The 17,846-nt window shown below is 44.5% G+C and overlaps 1 protein-coding gene across 1 annotated transcript in view; it reads left to right on the top strand.

Annotated features, from left to right (window-relative positions):
• Positions 1-817: 817 nt before the first annotated feature.
• Positions 818-17,846, top strand: part of PDZRN3 (PDZ domain containing ring finger 3) — a 292,595-nt gene continuing 275,566 nt past the window's right edge. The window contains exon 1 of the mRNA XM_038772284.1: positions 818-1,859. Within this exon, the coding sequence (XP_038628212.1) occupies positions 1,143-1,859 (717 nt within the window). The 5' untranslated portion in view covers positions 818-1,142. The remainder of the gene's footprint in view (positions 1,860-17,846) is intronic.

Genomic DNA, 17,846 nt, shown 5'->3' with positions numbered 1-17,846 from the left:
CCTTCCACCCAGCTGCAAATCCCACTAAATTCGTGATTTATTCACCGCTTTGAGGTGGTGCCTTCCTTAAGACGGCAGAATTAGACCAGATGTGTGGGCTACATTTCCCTAGCATGAACAATAATAATGTGTAGTTACTTCACTACTATTCTTAAAGTTGTAACCTGCCGAACCAGACTCATCCTCCCCTGTAATTTGGATTAATTAGGTGGGGTTGTAGTGTTCCCTTAAAATACCATTTTTAAAAAGTGTGTGTGTGTGTGTGTGTGTGTGTGTGTGTGTGTGTTTGGTGGGGGAGGGCAAGGAAGGGAGGAAAATCCCACATGTGATTTTCAAAATTAGACTTGAAATACATCATTTAGATTTTTTTGGAAGCACAAATCAGGAGTCAAAGCATACTAGAGTTTCCACATAATGGAAGAAAAGTCTCCACAGGATTCGCTAAGGCCAAATTTTATTAATTTAAAGACGAAAAGCCTTTTGCAACTTGCTCAAGTTTTCACCTACTCTGCCTCTTTCCAAATAGGCTTTGCTTCAATGTCAAACTTGGGGAGCAGTCAGCACCCTCCTCCCCGCCAGAAGGTTAAATAAAGTTGCACGAGGATTTCTTCGGGGTTGCAATAACCCCCGTGGATACTTAGGGACTCCAAACAATACCGCATTCTCTCACGCTTCGCAACCCAGCCCCCCGAACCGTCCCTCGTTTATGAGCGACTGCAGGGTAGAGGCCGTTGGCTTAGGCGTCGAGTGAAAGTATGCGCGCTGGCTCGAATCAATACGGTCGAAGAGTCCTCTAAAGCATTTCCAAGGAAGTCTCGAGCAATTAGTTCAGTCCATAGACAGCCTCGCAGCAGCCAGCCTGTCTGGGGTGCTGCTTCCGATGACGAGCAGCGAAGCGGTTCCAGTTTTACGAACTCTCTTTGGCGTCTGGGCTTTTCGAAGAACTTTCGGCAGCGGCTGGTAGGAGTTTGGGACTGCGAGGCTTTGGCTTTCGCCGAGCGGGTGGCTGGCTGGCTAGCTCCGGGCGTTTTTCTTTCTCCTCTCCCGTCTCGAGAGGTCGCCCCCCTTCTCTTGCCTCGGCGTTTCTTCGTCCGGACCCCGCTCCTCTTCCTCCTCCATCTTCTCCTCCTCCCACCCTGACCATGGGCTTCGAGCTAGATCGCTTCAACGGAGACGTGGACCCGGACTTCAAGTGTAATCTGTGCAACAAAGTTTTGGAAGATCCGCTCACGACTCCCTGCGGTCATGTGTTTTGTGCCGGCTGCGTCTTGCCCTGGGTCGTCCAGCAGGGCAGCTGCCCGGTGTTGTGTCAGAGGATCTCGACGAAGGAGCTGAACCACGTTCTGCCCCTCAAGAGCCTCATCCTCAAGCTGGACATCAAGTGTGACAATCACGGCCGGGGCTGCGAGCGGGTGGTCCAACTACAGCAGCTGAGTGACCACGTCGAGATGTGCGACTTCTCCCCGGCCCGTTGCCGGAATAAGGGGTGCAACGAGGTCCTAAACCTCAAAGACATGGACAGCCACATGCGGGAGAGCTGCGAGGCTCGGCCCGTGGGCTTGTGTGAGCAGGGCTGCGGCTTGGTGCTGACCCACCGGGAACAGCGAGCGGGCGCGCATTGCTGCTTCCAGGCGCTCAAAGCGCACAACGGCGCGCTGCAGGCAAAGGTGGCCGGCCTGGAGAAGGAGCTCAAGAAGGAGGCCCTGAGGGTGGGCAAGCGGGAGAAGTCGCTGGTGGCCCAGCTCGCAGCCGTGCAGCTAGAGCTACAGATGACAGCGCTGCGCTACCAGAAGAAGTTCACCGAGTACAACGCCCGCCTGGACTGTTTGAGCCGCAGCGTCGCCTCCCCGGTCAGCAAGGTAGGGCAATGCGGGGCTGGGGATCCTGGCGCTCCCCCCCCTCCTCTACCCACTCGCCTTCGCGTCTTTTCCCCCTTTCTCACTTTTTCCCTCCCAGTTTTCCGAAGCTGCCGCCGTCGTCCGCAGCGGGAGGGCAAACAGCTGCCTCTCCATCCTGGCCCGGGTTCTTGCAGAGTTGGAGCTGCTACAGCCTAGGCTCAGCCGAATTGCTCCGCGGGGCTAAACTGGAGCAGATGCACAATTAGATATGGAAACTCTTCACCAAGACCACGGGGATTACCGCTGCAGGCACGTTTGGGGATCCCGGGGGCGGGAGAGGGGGAGGCTGCTGCTGCCAGTAGGGAAAGAGTGGATGTGGGTTTGTAAACTTGTTTTGGGTTTTTACTGCTCCTCACAGCCACCCTCCTCCTGGTAACCTAGTCCCCCTCTCCCCATTTCCCTCTCGCGTATCCATAAAATCTGTTAACTTTTTTTTATCAGGCCTACTTTCTTCCTCCTCACCCCCAGACTTGTCTGTCGGCTGCAGATTTAGCTGCTGGTGGACCCTGGGTAAAGGGCAAATATTTACAGTTAAGCTCCTCATTCCCGACTCTGGGGGCATACAAAAGAAGAATATGAGTGTGGGCGTTACCAAAATAAAGGGAAAACGTAGACTTAATACCTGCTGCTTAACCTCAGAGCCCAGGAGATAGGTGTTTTATGGACTCCCTGGATATTTAAGCCACCCTTTATAGATAAGCCACTCACCCTCCCAGAGTTTATATATCATTCATTGTTAAGCTAGTTTATTGTTTTTTTCAAGCCTCTATTTTCTTTCTGTAGTGTTTGGGTAAACACTCTCAATGGGAAAACCACAAGGAGGGCCTTTATGTGCAACAATATTTTGAAGGTCTATTGGGTGGGGTTGAAATACGATCAGCCGGTTAGGCTTGTAGATGAGGTGCTGCTGTGCGAGCCTAGAGAGACACTCTTTTTTAGTCTTTACTAAAAATCCTCTGAACTCCACGTACCACAATTCCATGTTTTTCAGGACAATCAGATAATTGGGACAGACACCAAATACCCCCAAATAGTCTCAGAAAGAAAACTTATCAGTACTCAAAACACACACCTAAGCATCAAGCAAAAACTCCCTCCTTCCCCTCCCCACAGCACCTGTATATAATAATAATAATAATGATGGTATTTAAGTGCTTACTATGTGCAAAGCACTGTTCTAAGCACTGGGGGGATACAAGATGATCAGGTTGTCCCAAGTGGGGCTCACAGTCTTAATCCCCATTTTACAGATGAGGTAACTGAGGCACAGAGAAGTTGAGTGACTTGCCCAAAGTCACACAGCTGACAAAATGTTTGTAAAAATTTATTACTCTATTCATTTTATTTTTACATATTTACTATTCTATTTATTTTGTTAATGATGTGCTTTTAGCTTTATTTCTATTTGTTCTGATAACTTGATATCTGTCCACATGTTTTGTTTTGTTGTCTGTCTCCCCCTTCTAGACTGTGACCCCGTTGTTGGGTAGGGACCATCTCTATAAATTGCCAACTTGTACTTCCCAAGCACTTAGTACAGTGCTCTGCACACAGTAAGCGTGCAATAAATACAATTGAATGAATGAATTAGGAAAACCTGCAAGTTTAGCTTTAGCATCCATTTGCTACCATTGCATAGAACTCTGTGGAGTAAACTTTGCATGACTCTGAGCTTTCAATTGTATTTGCTTATTGGGTGTAGAGCACTGTACTGAACGCTTTGGAGAGTATGATACAGCAGACTTGGTAGACATATCTCCGACCCACGGTGAACTTACAGTCTAGAGTTTACAGCCAAGAAAATCTCTTCCTCGTGTCCAGTGAATTTGGAGTCAAAGTAAGGCTTTTAAGAACTCTTTGGGTTTTTCCTGCCATTTGAGTATACTACTAAATGAACCTTCCCAGAATAAGCTGGAATAAGTCTTCTTGAATTTTTAATACCTGCCCCAAATCCTTTAATGCATCCCAGTGTTTACTTCTTTTATTACATGGATTGGACCATACACATGTGGTAAACACACCTTAATATTCAAGACTTGGGTTAATTCCACACAATGGCCCAGCCTTAATTTGAGAATAAACTTTCTGGGTATAGTTACAACATATAGAATACCCAAAATATGCTGGCACTGTATATGGGTAGACACAGCCCCTGGGTCCAGAACACCAGCTCTATGGAGGCAAAGAAAGAAAGCTGTTGCCCCCAATTGACGGGCCCTGAAGGAGTGAAGCTGATAGCTTAATGGCTGTGCCACTGCAGGTTTTTAGGCAGCCTTATCCATCCTGCCTCACCCCTTGGAGCTGGAAAGTGGCTGATAGTGGAGCCAAGATGTTGTTTCTCTCACTTTATTCCCCCCTACCCACCCTCTTTCTTTTTCCCCTGTTCACTTCGGGGCTTAAAATGAAAAGTCAGCACCACTGCCCTGGATGTGTTTTTTTTCTTTTTTTTCCAACTGAAGCTTGTTAAGTTTAGGCAAGGCATGTCCTTCAGATAGCAATATGATGGTAGACAAAATGGGGGCTAAAATGGACCTATCTGTATAACTAGATGGAATAGAAATACAATCACAAAATGCACCAAATGTTTCTTTAGTTGTATTTGAGCGCTTACTATGTGCAAACTAAGCACTTGGGACAGTACAACATAAGATGCATTCCTGCCCACAAAGAGCTCGTAGGCTAGAGGGGGGGAAAGACATCAATATAAATAGATAAATTTCTGACTAGCATGCTGCATATTTCTCCAGACAGTGTGTTGACCACTGGTTCTTCCCCTCTACCCAACCTCCTTTCAGACTGGATTGGATCAGAGCAGCCCTGGGGATGGAGCCTAATTTAGAAAGTCTGAGTCAGGACTCTAAAACTGATTAGATATTCTGGTACTCCCTGCTCTCTAGAAGGTTTCTCTTGTCTGGTCAGCCCCAACCGAAGGCCTTAGAGGATTAGGCTGGGCTGCACTTTATATCTTCTCCTGACTGGCCTGAAATGGGCCCTGCTCAGGATTAGAGTAAAAGAAGAAGCTGAAGAGGGGTAATAACCTACAGAATGGTTTCCCAGTCATGGTTAGGTTCAATTCTGGAGGTTTTTTTTCCCAGTCTTGGTAGATCCACCCCCAACCAGTTTTCAACACCCCCAAATTACAGAAACAGATTCCTTACCTTTCGTGACCACCGGAAATGAATGACTGTAGTCTAACAGTTGTGTAGAAAGGCTTTCCAGATGTTGGAACCACCTTGAACTCTCATTTCTAAGATCGTGCACCACTGAAAACATACTTTTCACACCTCAGAATTTCACCAAATAGACTTTCCACACCATAGATGTGGCAATGCTTGTGAGGTCAGTAGGATGATTTCCTGCCCATCTGTTATCTTCCTTTATGGGAATGGTCGGAGACAGTTAAAAATTTGGATTAGTAGTTGGAATTAGCCACAAAAGATAAATCACCAAGAGACCTGTTGTTTCAGAAATCACTTTTGAATCTATTAACGTTCTTAGTAATGATCTAGGGTTCACTCTGGTTTGCCAGACCATGGTTCATGTCTGGACTGTCAGACACATTAATGTCGTGTGCAGATTCTTTTGCTTCTGGGAAGAGGAAAGTTTATTGTGGGAGATGATCAGAATTCTGGAGTGGCGTAGAGGTTTAGAGTAGTAGAAATAAGAAAGGTGTCTTATAAGCTAGTAAGACAAGCTACTAATATTTGCCTATCTTGGTCCTTTCAAAGGACTCATATTTATTGAGCACTTACTGTATGCAGACCACTGTACTAGGTGTTTGGGAGAGTGCACTACAACAGACTTGGTCAACACATTCCCTGCCCACAGTGAACCTCCAGGATGTCTAAAGGGCAGAGGCTGGTTTTGTTGCACTGAATGGAACTTAGAGTTACCTATCAGAAGAGTGGTGAAGAAAAAAGGGGATGTTGGAAATGCCCCCCCCCCCCCCCCCCCCGGCCCAAGTTTTCCGTGTCTCCCTTTGCGGCTTCAGACCAATGGATCCCATTGCCGCTGCCTCAAAGTCAAGGAACTGAGGCCCACAGGGTAGGATGGGGCAAGGGGAGGTGGTGGAGAAGGAATTCCCAGTTGAATTTGATAGACTAGAGTATCCTGTGTTGGCTTCTCTCATGCTGTCCTTCCTCAACTGTCTCTGTGCCTCAATTTGTCAGTCAATCATATTTATTGACCACTTACTCTCTACAGAGCACTGTACTAAGTGCTTGGGCTAGAGCAGTATAACAGACACACTCCCTGCCCACAATGAGTTTACAGTCTTGAAGGGGAGACAGGTATTGATATAAATAAAATTATAGGTTTTTACCTAAGTGCTGTGGGACTGGGAGGGGGAGTGAATAAAGGGAGCAAGTCAGTGTGATGCAGAAGGGAGTGGGAGAAGAGAAAAGGAGGACTTAGGGAAGGCCTCTTGGAGATGTGCCTTTGAAGGTGGGGAGAGTAATTGTCAGATATGAAGAGGGAGGGCATTCCAGGCCAGAGGCAGGATGTGGGTGAGAGGTCAACAGCGAGATAGACAAGATAAAGGTACAGTGAGAAGGTTAGCATTAGAGGAGCAGAGTGGGTGGGTTGGGTTTTAGGGGGAGAGTAATGAGGTGAAGTAGGATGGGGCAAGGTGATTGAGTGCTTTAAAGCCAAAGATAAGGAATTTCTGTTTGATGCAGTGGTGGATGGGCTACCACTGGAGGTTCTTGAGGAGTGGGGAAAACATGTAGAAAAAGGATCCAGGCAGCAGAGTGAAGTGTGGACTAGCATGGGGAGATACAGGAGGCAGGGAGTTCAGTACGGAGGCTGCTACAGTAATCAAGGTGGGGTAAGATAAATGCTAGGATTAAATTGGTAGCAGTTTGGATGGAGAGGAAAGGGCAGATTTTAGCTTCGTTGTGCAGGTAGAACAAACAGGATTCAGTGATGGATTGAATATGTGGGTTGAATGAGAGAGGAGTCAAGGATGATGCCAGGTTTCCCCGACAGTTTAAAGGGGCCCATGTCATCAGTGCCACTGTCCCTGGGATCCTTACTCTCTCCCTCCAGGGCTGCAGAAACCTAGTACTTGCTTTCTCACCATTACCCAAGCGTTCTCTCTGCAGTATATTCTGTCCCTCCCTTGAGTGTGCCTCCTGTCTGCTTAAGGAGTAGAGAATCATGTCTTACCCTGTACCTGGTTCAAGATCTGGCACGTGGTGACCCATTAATGATATTTAAAACAGCTCAAATTTATACTGCCACCAGGAACTCAAAGCATTGTCCCATCTATTCTTGCACCCTCCCCTTCCTATCTCAGGGAGGCAAGTGGGGGCTTAATGGCAGCCTCCATGCCTTTCACCTAGACAAAACACAGGCCTAGAGAGGTGAAGGAACTTTACAACAGTGGCTCTTCACTGATGTGGCCACTTCTCCAAGGGATCCTGTATCTACTATGACATATCTATCAACTATGTTATTTATATTAATGTCTGTCTCCCCCTCTAAACTGTAAGCTCACTGTGGGCAGGGATCATTTCTTCCAAATCTGTTGTACTATCCCAAATGCTTAGTATAGTGCTATGCATGCAGTATGCACCCCACAGCACTTATGTACATTTCTGTAATTTATTCATATTAATGCCTGCCCCCCCCCCCATACTGTAAGTTTGTTTTGGGTAGGAAATGTGTATGTTTATTGTTGAATTGGACTCCTAAACACTTAGTACAGTGCACATAGTAAGCTCTCAAATACGATTAAATGCATGAAAGTGCTCAATAAATTCCATTGATGCTATAACTTTGTGAAGAATTGCTTTCCACTTTATGCGTGGCTTAGTGGAAAGAGCACAGGCTTGGGAGTCAAGATGTGGGTTGTAATCCTGGTTCCACCACTTCTTTGCTCTGTGACCTTGGGTGAGCCACTTAACTTCTCTGTGCCTCAGTTCCCTCATCTGTAAAATGGGAATTAAGACTAAGCCCCATTTGGGATAACCTGATTACCTCGTATCTACCCCAGTGCTTAGAACAGTGCTTGGCACATAGTAAGTGCTTAACAAATACCATAATTATTATTATTTGACCCATACTTAGTAAAGCACTGTAGTATTTGAGTGCTTGCTGTGAGCAGAGAAATGGCATGGCTCAGTGGCAAGAGCCTGGGCTTAGGAGTCAGAGGTCATGGGTTCTAATCTTGGCTCTGCCACTTATCTTTGGGCAAGTCACTTCACTTCTCTGGGCCTCAGTTCCCTCCTCTGTAAAATGGGGATTAAGACTGAGCCCCACATGGGACAACTTGATTACCTTCTTTCTACCCCTGCGCTTAGTACAGTGCTTGGCACATAGTAAGCACTTAAATACCATCATAAGAGCACTATAAGCACTTGAGGGAGTACAGTACAATAAAGTAGACAAAATTCCTGCCCATAGGAGTTTATAGACTAGAGGTCCAGATGAGAACTTAATTCGATTTGCATCCTGGAAGGCAGTATACCCTGGTTTGTTCTAGAAGATTCTATGTAAGGAAAGGCTAGAAATTTAAGGAAAATATTGATATAAGTACCTTATTTTTGCAGTGGCTGTCCTGAAAAAGCAAACAACCAAACTTTTAGGATTTGATTTTTCAGGTTTTTATGCCATCAAAGGAGAGTGCAATACAACAGAGTTGATAGACATGTCCCCTGCCCACAACTCCTACTTCTTTCTCGTTGCCTTTCGGCAATTTCATTGCTCATTGGACCCTCCACTGGAGGCTTTTCTGGGTGAGGAAGAAGATATGAAATCCCAGTTAGCTAGTTTTTGTACTTGGGAACAGCTCTACTAAAAATGGTAAGGGAGGGGACTTGAATTGCAATGTTAAATGAGGCTTTTGGGTTATCTGTGCTTTGGCTCCCCATTACCATAGAGCAGAGCTTTTCAGCCAGGAATACAGATGCATACGTGGCACAGGGCCCGTTCATCTGTAGGCTGATTCATGGTCATTGCCGGTCCAGCTGTAGCTCAGCGGTTACTTTAGGGTAATTGCTCCAAGCCCTGTGATCCAGAGACCCCTGTCCTTCATTCATTCAGTTGTATTTACTGAGCGCTGGAGAGTGGCCATCTCACAGGACTGAGGTGGGCATAGTCCTCTGCTTAAGTGACCGGCCTCTGACCATGACCCTCCCCGCCTCCGCTGACCTGCTTAGCTGCAGCAATCTAGAATCCCAATTGGTAGAAGGGGCAGTTTCCCACTTAGGGTTTGGAGCTCTGAGGAAGTCCAGCGTTCCGTTGGGAGGTATAGAGAAGTGGGGCTATATCACTGGGGAGGAGGTAGAAGTGCTTTAGGGAAGAACTTACATCTTTCAAACCCTTTTGTTCACCCCCCACTGGGCCCTGCGTGGACATTAATGCAATCACATACTTATATATTTGTATTTTTAATTTTGAGAATGCCTCAAAAGAGTTATCTACTCCGTCCTTGTCATGAGCCCCTGGTTCATACCAACCAGCACCTTCCTGAACTGGGGGAGCCTCAGTGACACGTAGTAGAGTTCAAGCCACATCTCTAATCACCAAAGGTTACTTGTGGAAAGTTTTTGACTTAGTTTTACCAGCGTGCAAGGGAGTGACACATACACACTCACTCACTCCACTAAGGGTCCAATACCAGTCTGTGGTCAAAGGAGCCCTTTCTACCAGTGCTTCTTTTTTTTGCTTCCTAGTGGTGCTCCTGCTGCTCTCAGTGGGCATCCTTCTTGCTTTTCTGCATATTTCTGCTGCTCTCCTGCTGCAGGTGCTTCTCTCTGCCTCCTGCAAGAGAGAAGGGAACTTCAAAGCAACTGCCTTTTATCTGCCTTAGGCGTGGCATCTGGGGATCTACATGGCAGTCATTGATTGGTCCAGGCCCATTACTGGGTAGATGCCACACCTCCCTCCATGCTCCACTGGCCAGCAATCACCTGTCTCAGACAGAGCCCATTAGTGCCTTCACAAAGTCTCTCCCTTGTTGTTGTTCGAGGGATCATAAACAGTCATTAATAAGGCAGCTTGTTGTATGCTCACCACAGTCCTCTAATGATGTCTGGCACTTAGTCTGCCTTGATTTGACAAGGACATTTTCTCCAATATTTTCCCAAATACCTATTTTTCTACCCTCTCCCCGCTCCCAAATCTCCCCATTCCATGAGGAAGAAATGTATAGCTGTTTTAAGATGTGAAACAAATCACTGAGATTATTTGACTTTCCCATGAGGTAACTGTCAAGCTCACAGAGATATATGCTGACTCTAGAATGAGAAAACAGACTGAACAGTGTTAATTTCAGCTTCATTAGAGTTTATTGGGAGACTAAGTGGTACAGAGAAACAAAATGTGGAAGTAGTAATAATATTTGTGTTCCTACTGAATGGAATGAACTGTACTTAAGTGCTTGGGAAATTCAACGGAAGCACAAGGCACATTCCATACCTACAAGAAGCTTAAACTCTAATGGAGATGGAAAAATATTCACAAGCAGTGGAATCAGAATAAATAAAATGTAATTTTCAGTAGATGACAGGTATATGCATAAGTGCCAAGGATGAGCATAAATAAATACCTTAGTGCCAGAGGTGTCTGAATTTTTGATGAGATTTGGGGTGCTGATTACTAGTTGGGGAAGGCTTATAAGAGGAGTTGAGATTTTAGGAAGGCTCTTAGTGTGGGGAGGATTAAGGTCTGATAGATTTAAAATGGGCAAGGAAGTTCCGGACCCTGGGGACGATGTGAGCAAGTGATTGGAGGGCAGTGACAGGAGACCCGGAACAATTAGTAGTTGAACATGGAAGGAGGGAAGAGTGTGAGCTGGGGAGTACAGGGGGAGGAGAGCCAACAAGTAAGATGGAGAGCCTGCAATCCAATGGAAAGATTTTACTTGAGGCTGAGGGAAATGGGCCACCATTTTGAGGAGAGAAGAGATGTGTGCTAAGCAATGTTTCGAGAAGATGACCCGGGCATCAGGATGGAGTGTGGACTGAAGGAGGAAGATGTTGAAGGCATAGAGACCAGCAAGGAGCCTGATAGTCTAATCATGGCACTGGGAGTGCTTGAACTAGGGTAGTAGCTTTATAAATGGAGAGGAAGTGTCCGATTCCTTAGTTGTTTTGAGGAAAAATTGGCATGTTTTAGTGGTTGATTGGGTGTGAAAGCAGAATGCTAGGGAGGGGTTGAGAATGATACCAGGGCTTGAATCTCAAGGAAGATAATGATGTTATTATTAGACATGGGGAAGTTAAGTGGGAAGATAAGTTTTAGGTAGCTTGAGCTGGATGGATGGATGCCAGCAGATTATTATTATTATTATTACATTAAGCACTTACTATATGTCAAGCACTGTTCTAAGTACTGGGATAGATAAGTTAAACAGGTTGGACTGAGACCCTGTCCCACATGAGGGCTCATAGTCTAAGGACAAGGGAGAACAGGTATTTTATCCCCATTTTACAAAAGAGGAAACTGAGGCATAGAGAATAATAGTAATTGTGATATTTAAGCTCTTAGTATGTGCCAGGCACTGTACTAAGTGCTGGAGTGGATACAGCAAATTGGGTTGGACATAGTCCCTGTCCTCGTGGGGCTCACAGTCTCAATCCCCATTTTACAGATGAGGTAACTGAGGTGCAGAGAAGTTAAGTGACTTGCCCCGGGTCACACAGCAGACAAGTGTTGGAGCAGGGATTAGAACCCATGACTTTCTAACTCCCAGGCCTGGGCTCTTTCCACTAAGCAACACTGCTCCTCAGATCATCAAAATGAAAATGCCCCAGAGGCGAAAGGCGATGTGGAATTGAATAGTGAGGGTAACAGGGAGGATGTGATATTGTCAGTGGAAATGGAGAAGTTTAGAGGAGGGGTTAAAGAAGGAGATTTGAGTCATTCCAAAGAGATGGTCTCTGAAACCATTCAAGTGGATGAGTTTCTCTAGAGAGTGAGCTAAGAGAAACAAGAGCAAAGGACTCAGAAGAGTCTTCTGGGACACTCATGATTAAAGGATGAGAGATGCAAGAGCAAAGGACACAGAGGAGCGGTCAGAGAGGTAGGAGAACCAGAGTGGCCTAGGGGAAAAAGCATGGGCCTGGGAGTCAGAGGACCTGGGTTCTAATCCAGGCTCCACCAACTTGTTTGCTGTGACCTTGGGCAAGTCACTTCACTTTTCTGTGCCTCAGTTACCTCATTTGTGAAATGGGGATTAAGACTGTGTCCAACCTGATTAGCCTGGCACATAGTAAGTGCTTAGAAAATACCATTAAAATAAGCAGGAGAGTATCAAGTCAACAAAACCAAGATCAGATGGTGTTCTAAGGTAAAATATGTTTGGAGTTTTCCAGAGGGCATTTGAAAATATTGCTGAGTATGTAAACCAAAGTCAAAACAGTGCTTTGCACATAGTAAGCACTTAACAAATACCATCAAAAAAAAAACTAGTGAAGTACTGAAAAACTCCACTTATTCCCTATTCTGTTTGTTGGTTTAATTTTTCTAGTATATTTAAAATTGTATTTCTATTTAAAATGTCCTTTAGTTTAAAAGCCTTGCAGACTTTCCCTGGAATGGCTTCTCTTATCTATCTGGGAAGATGTATTTCTTTTGATCACTGGCTGACTCCATTTTACTTCTGAGATTCTCTACTAGTCTTGAAGTAAAAAAAAATCTTCCTTACTGTGCCTGCCTTCCAGAATTCCTGTTCTTAGCCTCTGCATCTCAATAACTCCCTGACCATCCATTTTCAAATCCCTATCCAAATGATGGATTTTTCTCTTGGCCCAAGCTTTAGAATTCCTCTCTTTGTGTTCTTCAACATATGATCCCGTATTACTCTGGGAGAGAGTTTGCATTGAGGGATGGTTTGCACACAATATATTTTAAAGATCAACTTGAAGCCACTCGAAACTGTAAGAAGGATATTTGGGTGTTGGGAGTGAAGAAAGCTCAGCCCCACTACTCTGTTATATGATTTCTGGTACCCTTCCCCACCACTCCCAGTCATGTGCATGATTGCCAAATACCACATTACGGAGGTTCTTGTCAGCTAATCAGCAAAAAGGTTGTTTCCCAGCTACATGGAGCAGTGTGCAAGAGCTTTGCATAATCTCCTGAAAACTGAAAGGTGTCGTGTCACCACAAGATACATGGTCTCGCAGTCAGTCAGTTCCATGTTTCCCAGCAAGCTGGACAACTTTCCAGTCAGGGAAGTTTTAGTCTGCTAGTTTCTGAAACTAGTAGAATCTGGAAGTGGGCCTCATTGTGCAGAAGAGATTTTTGAAAAAGACCGTGTTGACACTGTCATCAACTGACTTCAGGATCTGTTGCACCAATTTGGGTCTGGCAGGTTTCCAGGCTTCTGAGCCCTGGATTGTTGTATCAGATAGTGATGCTAAAATAGTACAGTGAAGGAAAAGGACTGTAAACACAGAGCACAGTTGACCAACTTTTAAATAATCCCACCCAAAGGTGTGTGTTTTTTTTTTTTTTTTGGCAGGGCTAGGAAACTTTATTTTGATTAGCGGTCCCTACTAGGCTCCCATTTTTTGCCTGTTAAGTTTCTGTTGGTAGTTGATGGTCAATAGTAAAATTAAAAGTACAAAGAGGTCCTCATTTTTAAATGGATTAAGTTTTTTGGCATATGTTTCCTCCTTCGTACATTTTATTCATGGTGTATTGCAAATCAAATTTGTGGGTTTCCAGCCTGGAATTTGCTGGTATTGCTGATGTGGAAACATCTGATAGTAAAGCACAAATTGAAATTTGTACAACAGATTCTCTCCATTTCATGTTACTTGAAGTATCATATGTACCTTTATTTTCTAATTTCTGCATGGATGAGTCTGTAACGAGTGCCCTACTCAAACTGCCCTGCCTTTTTACAGCATTCTCTAGTGGCATTTATTCACTCAATCGTATTTGAGCGCTTACTGTGTGCAGAGCACTGTACTAAGCATTTATTGCTTCACCTCTAAGGGAAGGCCTTTTGAGTGACTATGACAATTCACTGCTTCATTTTACCAATCTGTGAAATTGCCCTGATGTTCCCCACAAAGATTTTGAGGAACCTAGTAGGCCATAAGAAATCCCAGCCTGCTACCCATGGGGGAAAATATGCTTGCTGTGTGTGTATTACAGTGGCAGCCATTCCTCATTCCTTCATTCATTCATTTAGTCATATTTATTGCATGCAAAGCACTGTATTAAGCACTTGGAAGAGTACAGTATAACAATAAACAGACACATTCCCTGCCCACAATGAGTTTACTTCGTCTGAAATGCCATGTAATCCTGCAGTATACTCTGTAGTTAGCGGTAGAAGAGGGTGCTTTAGAAACTATCTCATCTTTTACCCTCCTCCATAACCTCAAAAAGAAGCCAGAAAGAAAGGGCCAGGAAAAGGATTGGCAGATTGTAAGGAGGCACTGTTGCCTCAGTGAAGCTTTCATTCTTTTTTTTTTTTAATGGTATTTGTTAAATGTTTACAATGTATCAAGCGCTGTTTTAAGTTCTGGGGTAGATACAAGTTAATCAGGTCAGACAGAGTCCCTGTCCCACACTGTAGGTAGGAGGGAGAACAAATATTGAATCCCCATTTTACAGTTGAGGAAACTGAGGCACAGAGAAGTCAAGTGACTTGCCGAAGGTCACACAGCAAGCAGGCAGCAGAGTCGGGATTAGGACCAAAGTCCTCTGACTTCCTGGCCCGTGTTTTTTCCACTAAGCCACGCTGCTTTCCCAAACTTGGCAAACTCGATCCCCACAGAGAGCTCAACAAGGAAACACTCTTTAGTTAACTGTCTTTTCTCCGGTCTCTCAATCAAAGTGAAGGAGACCCTGAATTACTTAGCGGCTGATATCATTAATCCCAGTTGAATATTTCAGGTTCTCTATCATCCTCTTCCTTGGCCCTGTAGCCTTTTGGGGGGAGAGCTGGGTGGAGCAGGGCACAAAATGGGGGAACCCCTGACTCTGCACATATCCAGGGCACAGATCTCTAAATCAAACCTCCTGGTGGATAATGGGCACTGTCCCCGACCCACCTTCGTAAAGACCTTGTTAAAGCAAAGTTGCCACTATTGTTCAAGGTGCCAGCAAGTAAGGCTGGAGGCCAAAACATATTTTCTCTGCATTTATGAAGAATTCTATCATTTGTATCCCAATTAACTAAAAACCCTAGGGCTTTGCAGTGTATTCTGAGACTAGGGCAAGTTAATGAATAATTCTTTTTTACCATGCAGAGGATAGAAGGGGATTTATTTGAAGTTTAGAAGTACTGTGTTAATATAATATCACTTTGAGAAATCAGAGAAGGAATAATCATCAAAAGGGACAAATAGGGAAAGAAAAAGGGATAGAAGAATTATATTTCATCATTAAAATAAAAGGAAGAAAGAGGGACCTGTATTTAGAACATCTGCTTTTCTCTTTCTCTGTTATTCCTATGCCGTCTTCCTTAAAATCAGAGATTCTTAAGGCTATAAGGGGCCTCAGGAGGTCATTGGTCTGGTTTCCTCCATCTAGGCCAGATGTTTGTATGTTCCGTTCATAATGAGCTCCAGGGAAGGAGACTCCAGAAGATCCCAGTTCCAGTATGATGTTATCCAAAATTTTTTCCTCATGTCCAACCAAATACTCTCCTGCCAATAGGTAGTTTTTTTTTTTTTTCTATTTGGGTCACCAAGGCTAAGTCTAATTGTTCACTCTCAACAGGCATTGAACAAAGTGAAGGTGCGACCCTTCGTGACTCCAAGCAAATGAAGATTATAATTAGGAATAAACTTGGAGGGTAGTTAGTTCCAAAAGGAAAAGCAGCAAGTACAATGAGCCCAGATCCAGTGCCTAATAATAATAGCGCCTGTAATAAGTTACGCTCTTTGGAAAGAGCACAGCTCATTCAGCCAGCTGTGGTGGATGGCAGATTGGGGAGCTGGAAGCAAGGTGAGGGAGAGGGGTCACATGAAGGAAAAGGGGGGAAAAAAGAAAGCATAAAGGACAGAACAGGAAAGTGGAAAAGAGAGAAGGAAAGGGGACAAAGAAATGGAAAAGAGGAAGCAATTGCAGTGAAAGTGGCCATGGCATTCAGAGTAGGGCAGTGGCAGCAGCAGCAGGGGAAGGACAGCTTTGACTGCTTTTTCAGCCTCTCTCCCCATCTACTTTCCTGCTGCTGCTCCTTCTGCTTGTGGCTATACCACCACCCTGGCCTAGAGTGGGCATTCTGGGAGTCTTGCTGACTACGTTTCTAACGGTGAGGTGAGCGCTTGCAATTTGGGTGGGTTCCACACGATGTGGAACTTCTGGTCACCTTAAATTGTGGGACTGTGTAATACTGGAGTAACAGCCTAAGCGGTCCCCTCGTGGTTTGAAAATAATGTGTTATCCTCCCAAAGTGTCTAACTTAAGGGGAGTAAGCTTAGGCATTGGCCTAACGATTGATGTCACTAAAACTATTATTAAAACTGGAAATCTGGGTTTCCAGGCCTATCTTGTTGGCTTTTTGAAAGTGGTTTTGGGGGCTAACTCAAAAAAATTTGGACGTCCAAGGATGAGGTGCTTGAGGTAAATAGTACAGTGACTATTTCTTAAAGAAATGCACTAGCCAAACTGACATAGGGAAAGAAAAATGTGCAAACCAGAAACATCTGCATGGAATTAATATGGAACAGTTGCAATTTCTATCATTAATTGGTTATGAGAACTAGACATGGATGATAACTTCCTCAAAAGCCTATGTGTTCCTAACATTTTCACCCCTCTACTATAACAGAGCAAGAAACCTTATTTTCATTTTCTTTACAAGCTTAATTCCTACGAGGTATATATTTTGAGTGTTGTCCTTTTTTTAAACCTAAGCCAACAAACGATTGGACTGTTATATCAGCCGCTTTCTCACTGTTTTCCCTGCCTCTAGCCTCTGCCCACTTCAGTCCCAGATTGTCTTCCTAAAACAGCCCTTAGCACACATCTCCTCAGAAGCCTCCACAGGTTGCCCATTTCTCTCTGCCTCAAGCAAAGATTCCTTTCCAACGGGCTTAAGATTTTTTTTCCACCGGCTCTCTCTGCCTCAGTGGTTCTTCTCACTCACTACTCCCCAGCTTGCACTCTTTGTTCTGGAACTTTTTTTCCCATCCTTTTCAATCCCTTAAGCCTCAACCATCTTTGCCTTCAAAGCCCTCCTAAAATCTCACTTCCTCCATTGAGGCTTCTCTTTCTAATCAACCATTCAGAAACCTCCTACACTGATATACAGATATATGTATATATGTTTGTACATACTTATTACTCTATTTTACTTGTACATATTCTGTTTATTTTATTTTATTAATACGTTTTGTTTTGTTGTCTGTCTCCCCCTTCTAGACTGTGAGCCCGCTGTTGTGTAGGAACCGTCTCTATATGTTGCCAACTTGTACTTCCCAAGTGCTCAGTACAGTGTTCTGCACACAGTAAGCGCTCAATAAATACGATTGAATGAATGAATGAAATACCGATCCTCAATCCTTTTATGTATGTATGTATGTGTATAGTTGATCACTCAATTTTATTTTTCTGATTCATTCATTCATTCAATCATATTTATTGAGCGCTTACTGTATGCAGAGCACTGTACTAAGCACTTGGGAAGTACAAGTTGGCAACATATAGATACGGTCCCTACCCAACAACAGGCTCACAGTCTAGAAGGGGGAGACAGACAACAAAACAAAACATGTGGACAGGTGTCAAGTCATCAGAATAAATAGAAATAAAGCTAGATGCACATCATTAACAAAATAAATAGAATAGTAAATATATACAAGTAGAGTAATAAATCTGTACAAACATACAATTGCTGTGGGGAGGGGAAGGAAGTAGGGCAGGGGGATGGGGAGGAGGAGAGGAAAAGGGGCTCAGTCTGGGAAGGCCTTCTGGAGGAGGTGAGTTCTCAGTAGGACTTTGAAGGGAGGAAGAGAGCTAGCTTGGCGGATGTGTGGG

Source organism: Tachyglossus aculeatus, chromosome X1 (assembly GCF_015852505.1).
Source record: "Tachyglossus aculeatus isolate mTacAcu1 chromosome X1, mTacAcu1.pri, whole genome shotgun sequence".
Lineage (NCBI taxonomy): Eukaryota > Metazoa > Chordata > Mammalia > Monotremata > Tachyglossidae > Tachyglossus > Tachyglossus aculeatus.
Note: the sequence above shows the minus strand (reverse complement) of the source record. Positions and strands in the feature narration are given on the sequence as shown.